The 5,574-nt window shown below is 33.4% G+C and overlaps 1 protein-coding gene across 4 annotated transcripts; it reads left to right on the forward strand.

Annotated features, from left to right (window-relative positions):
- Positions 1-2,058: 2,058 nt before the first annotated feature.
- LOC104808253 (floral homeotic protein PISTILLATA-like) lies at positions 2,059-5,354 on the forward strand. Of its 4 annotated transcripts, none has more exons than XM_010533902.2 (8): positions 2,059-2,391; positions 2,636-2,702; positions 3,362-3,423; positions 3,571-3,670; positions 3,830-3,859; positions 4,642-4,697; positions 4,858-4,902; positions 5,000-5,138. In XM_010533902.2, exons 1-7 carry the CDS (start codon positions 2,204-2,206, stop codon positions 4,865-4,867), a joined length of 513 nt encoding a protein of 170 aa, XP_010532204.2. In that variant the 5' UTR covers positions 2,059-2,203; the 3' UTR covers positions 4,868-4,902; positions 5,000-5,138. The 4 variants fall into 4 exon arrangements, with proteins under 4 accessions (XP_010532204.2, XP_010532206.2, XP_010532203.1 ...); XM_010533904.2 differs by having other exon boundaries at positions 5,003-5,057; XM_010533901.2 differs by lacking the exon at positions 4,642-4,697 and having other exon boundaries at positions 2,060-2,391; positions 5,003-5,354.
- Positions 5,355-5,574: the final 220 nt, after the last annotated feature.

The raw sequence follows: 5,574 nt of genomic DNA on the forward strand, positions 1-5,574 counted from the left end.
ATGGGGTATAGAAATTTGTTGGATAAAAGTATGGAAAAACTTGATTCGGGTACGAGTACAAGACAAATGTCTAACGAGTATCCATATATACCCGAGATCATACACAATTATCATTTTGCTCTCAGTATTTAAAAAAATGTTATTGTGTATATATATATATATATATATATATATATATATATATATACCCTTTTCAAATTATTATATATTTAACTCTTGTTTATTATGTTTCTCATTATTCTATTCTATATAAATCTTGATTTTTAGATATTGTATTGTATTATTTAATTTTATTGATTACAAGCGATAATTGTTGAATATATTCAGTATATTTTTTTTATGAATTTTTGCATAGATTGTGGATATAAATATGTTTAAAATTGATTTTGTATGTGTATACGGATATGTGATTAAATTTTATTGAAAATGGTTGAAAATATTCACCTTGGATACCCGCGGATACTCAAACTTTTGCTTCACAGGTATTCAAGTTTGGGAACACGATCCTACAGAAACGATATCGGGTAATAAAACATACATCTCGAGATATTTGAATCTGATTCAAAGTGGGATATCTTGGAATTTTCGAATATCTAATCCGTAATCAATTTAGATTTTGAGTTGAGATCGCAGTACCATCTCATCATGCCTTTTTTTTCTTTATGTAAATTGATTTTTAGCGAAAATAAAATTCAGTGAACCAGGGGATCATAAGGGACAACCCTATGACCGAACCAAGTTTCATGTCACTGAACTAAAACCTTTCCACAATACCAAACAAATATTTCATTCAAGCATTTAGTCGAGCAGGTTGCATGCGCCATTAAAATTTTATCAAGGCCCAGAAACGTAGGAATAGAATCTAATCTATAGCTCATGAACACAATCTAAAGCCGAAGAAAAAACTCTAAATTAGAAAGCAGAGCGCTAGGAAACAGCTGCAACAAAAGCACAAACAAAATCTATAGTTCATGAACTCACATACTACAAGCGAGATTGAGCAGAATTAACATATCAAAGCTTAGAAGATTTACCTTTCCGAAAGTGAATCCGCAGATGGAGTTCGACGGGAATCTAGCTACTGATCCAACGAAGAAACCGAACCGTCTCGTCGGTGATCGGTTGGATTTTTCGAGAGCTCAGCGATTTAGAGTGTGTAGATTTAGGATTTTCAAAATTTAAACTAAAATGGTTCTAATGAATTAAAACCCCATTAAACGCATAAAATAAAACCAACCTAATGATGAACCCAAATATAATTATTTTTGGGTCACGACCCAATTTGACATGGGCCTATATAGATATATATATATCTATACATCATATCGACACCTTTAAATCTTACACATTCAGACTAATCATCGTTCGTTTTTGATTCACCGCACTAAACTGTAAAAAACTGACCTAAAAGATTGCTCAATCTCCAGAGTAGGGTTTGGATCTCTGATTATTAAATTTTCGTTATACATAGAATTATAAATATACTAATTACAAGATAGATAGGAAATTTAGGTCAAACAGAGTCTCACGTTAAAGACAAAACTAAGATAAATGAATGAGATGATTAGTCATTCTTTTTTGTACTTCAATGTAATTATTCAAGAACTTGAGAAAATAGTAAATAGTTATATTTTATTGAAAACCCCGTGCGTAGACATTGAGGCGAAATATCGAAGTATCCGACAGTAGAAAAGACAACAAATGGGTTAAAAAGAAGTAATTACAAAGTGGGAATCGTGAGTTTGGGGTTTGGGGTTTGGACCAAACATCGACAAAAGACGATTTATGAAGTTGCATGAAAATGGAAAGTTAGGTTATTTGGTCTGAGGATACCCAAACCATAAATAAGCCTTCCATTATTGTGATACCGAAGAAAGTTATCTGACCCTAAGCCCCAAAATAGCGTCCTCTTTTATTATCTCCTGATATTTCTTTATTCTTTCCTTTTTTTTATATATTTTTTAAATTATTGATAAATTAAAATGAGACCCCTCATTTATTTTGTGATAATAATTTAAAAAAATCTATATAAAAATACAGTTTTATTACCCCTTACATGAAACTCAAGCAACGCTTTCCCCTTTCGGCTTATTGTATCATCATCTCATTTCCTTCACACCTAACACTCTGTCTTCTCCAAAATCAGATCTCAGAAACGGAGAGAGAGAGAGAGAGAGAGAGAGAGAGAGAGAGAGAGAGAGAGATGGGAAGAGGGAAGATAGAGATCAAAAGGATAGAGAACACGAACAACAGGCACGTGACATATTCAAAGAGAAGGAAAGGGATGATGAAGAAAGCTCGAGAGATCACTGTTCTATGCGACGCCAAGCTCGCCCTCATAATCTTCGCCAGCTCCGGCAAGATGCACGAATACTGCAGCCCCTCCACCAAGTATCTTTACGTTTTATCAAAAACCCTAATTTCAATTATACGTACACCATTCATATGCCCTTTTATATGTTAACATTGGCCAATAATAACATATTTGTAGAAAGCGAATTTTTTCTATAATGATATTGAATATTTATTAGTCTATCTGATAGCTATTTTTTCCCCAATAGATAAATTTTGTATATCTGCCACTATATATATATATATACTGTTGGATCTTAGTGATATATATTTGCTCGAGCAGCTTGGCTGAGATGTTGGGCACTTATCAGCAGATTTTGGGGAAGAGATTGTGGGATGAGAAGCATGAGGTATAATCACATACCCTTTTTTTAAAACCCAAGTTAATTATATGGTACATATAAATCTATACACGCGCTTATACACAAGAGTTGTGTATGTATATGCATAGATTTTTGTGTAGTGAATCTGAATAAAGTCACTTGGACAGTATGATGCCGTTTCACAAATTGACTGATAGGAAATAGAATGGATCCGAGTATGAATGGGACAAGAACTATGAATCTATGAATCTAAGCGACAGATCCACAAATGGGAATCGTTACTATTTATATATATCTTTTGTATATATCATGATTATTTTTTTTCGTGCACAAAAGGAGAGAAATCCGAATCCAGAAACTATTTTTTTATATACAATTTTGTGGAATTTTTATAATTGATAGATCATATTATTTAATTTTAAACAAAGACAATTATATTCCTTCTTCATTTGCAAGAAAATGGAAACTAAGTCGTCCCCAAGTACCAAATATCTATTTCCTTTCCATTTTTTTTATAGTTAGTGTTATTATAACCTAGGGCTGGCCGGTTCATGATTCAGTTGGGTTTGGTTTTCGGTTCGGCTAACAGACACGGTTTACTTGAGTTTCAGAAAATTATATCCGCAATGGTTAAGTAAAATATATCTTAACCTTTCGTTTTATCCTCCTGTATTTATTTCCGTCAGAGTCTCAGCAATGAGATGGACAGGATCAAGAAAGATAATGACAATTTGCAAATCGAGCTAAGGTGAAACACATACACATACACATGCATATACACGCGCGTGCATATGTACATCCATAGATACTTTACTTCATCACATTCATAGACATGTATGTGTGTGTATATATACATATACAGTGATACATATGTATGTCTTTACATGTGTTTCAGGCGCTTGAAGGGCGAAGACATCCAATCTATGAACTATAAGGACCTAATCGCCATAGAGAGTGTTCTTGAAACCGGCCTTGTTCACGTTCGTAACAGGCAGGCATGATTCTATATCTACATACGTAGATTTAACATATATGATCCATCCATCCATACATACATATATATATATATATGTTATCATTTGTGTATTTATTGTGTAGTGTGTACATTTAGACGTATTGGTTAACGCTATTTGCGATTGCTTTCCTTGTTACAGATGGAATGCCTTAGAGAATTGAAGAGAAGGGTGAGTAATTTCCCATACACAATGAACACATACACTTATTTTATGAAATGCTTACACGATTAATTCGTCAGTTACACCAAAAATAAAATGGATAAAACCCGCTCAAAGAGAAAAAAAAAATTATTGTATAGTGACGAGACTTGCGACGGAATATGATATGACGATTTTGCCATGGAATGCAAACAGTCGCAAAATGTGAATGTCTCATTTGAAACAAAAGTTTCATCCAAACAAAAAAAATTGCCAATTAATATGTATATTTACATGTATATATATATGTGTATATGGTTTGTATTTGTGTGTGTATGTGAATGTATATGTGTATATATATTTGGATGTATGTGTATGTGTGTTTATGTATATATATATGTATATGTGTGTATATGTATCTGTATGTGTTTTATGTATATATTTGTGTGTGTATATGTATGTGTATGTGTATGTGTTTTGTGTATATATTTGTGTATGTGCGTATAGTACATGTGTATGTGTAGTGTATGTATATATATATATGAATGTATGTGTGTTTATGTGTATACGCATGTGTTTGTATGTGTTTATGTGTATATGAATGTGTATGTATATGTATGTATGTGTGTTTATGTGTATGTGTATATGTGTGTTTATGTGTATGTGAACATGTATATATGTAAATATGTATGTGTATATGTATATGTATAGTGGTGGATCTAGAAAAAAATATGAAATGGGGTATTCATTTTATACATATCTTTTATGGGTCATTTGATAATTTTCTTCATAATTTTATGAAATTTATGTAGGAATCATCATTTTTTTTAATTAGAGAGGTGTCTATGCCCCACCCTTCACAACTTAGGTTCGTCTCTGTGTATATAATGTTTTTATACGCATTTTTCTCTCGCTATACGCAAGTGTTTTATGAAGTGATATACGTACATACACACATACATACACGATACATAAACACGTGTGTGTGTGAGAGAGGTTGTCATATGGGTTAGAATTTGAATTTTCAGGAGAAGATGATTGAGGAGGAGAACAGGCAACTGAACTTCCGACTGGTATGTATATATATATATGTATGTATCTGACAACATTTTCTTGATATATTCATTATAATATAGACTCAGTTAAAAGATTAATTTATACATGTTGCAGCAGCAGCAAGAGATGGCCATCGCGAGCAACGCAAGACAAATGGAAAACGGGTTTCCTCAAGGCGCAGGTGCAATGAAGGACTGCGAGGCCGATGACATCCCCTTTGCCTTTCGTGTGCAGCCGATTCAGCCCAATTTACAACACATCGTCTGATGAGATCCATTAATTTGATTATAAAACCGATGATATATATATTCGATCTGTATGTTACCGACACCTTACGATATTTATCATCGAAATATCGGTACAAAACTCTATGACAAGGTTCGTTGCGTGTTTCCTATACTGCAGTTCATGATCTGTCTGTGTACTCGTGGACTATGCAGAAAGAACTTAGAAGTGTTTACAGCAGTCATTACAAGACTGAACAGACATTAGTTACAAGGAATTTCAGAGAATTTGACGTATGCGGACAGCAAGATGTTCCTCATTGTTCGGTCTAACCACCAACGTAGTGAGCTGATTGTCCAGGACTCATTTCGGAAAATGCTATTGTTACGCTCCCTCTGTAGCTCGTAAACAGCAACCTGCAAGATTAGTTTCGAAAGGGTTCTTCTGTTTTAACAGTCGGCATT

The sequence above is a fragment of the Tarenaya hassleriana genome, unplaced genomic scaffold (genome assembly GCF_000463585.1).
Source record: "Tarenaya hassleriana unplaced genomic scaffold, ASM46358v1 Cleome14, whole genome shotgun sequence".
In the NCBI taxonomy this organism is placed as follows: Eukaryota; Viridiplantae; Streptophyta; class Magnoliopsida; order Brassicales; family Cleomaceae; genus Tarenaya; species Tarenaya hassleriana.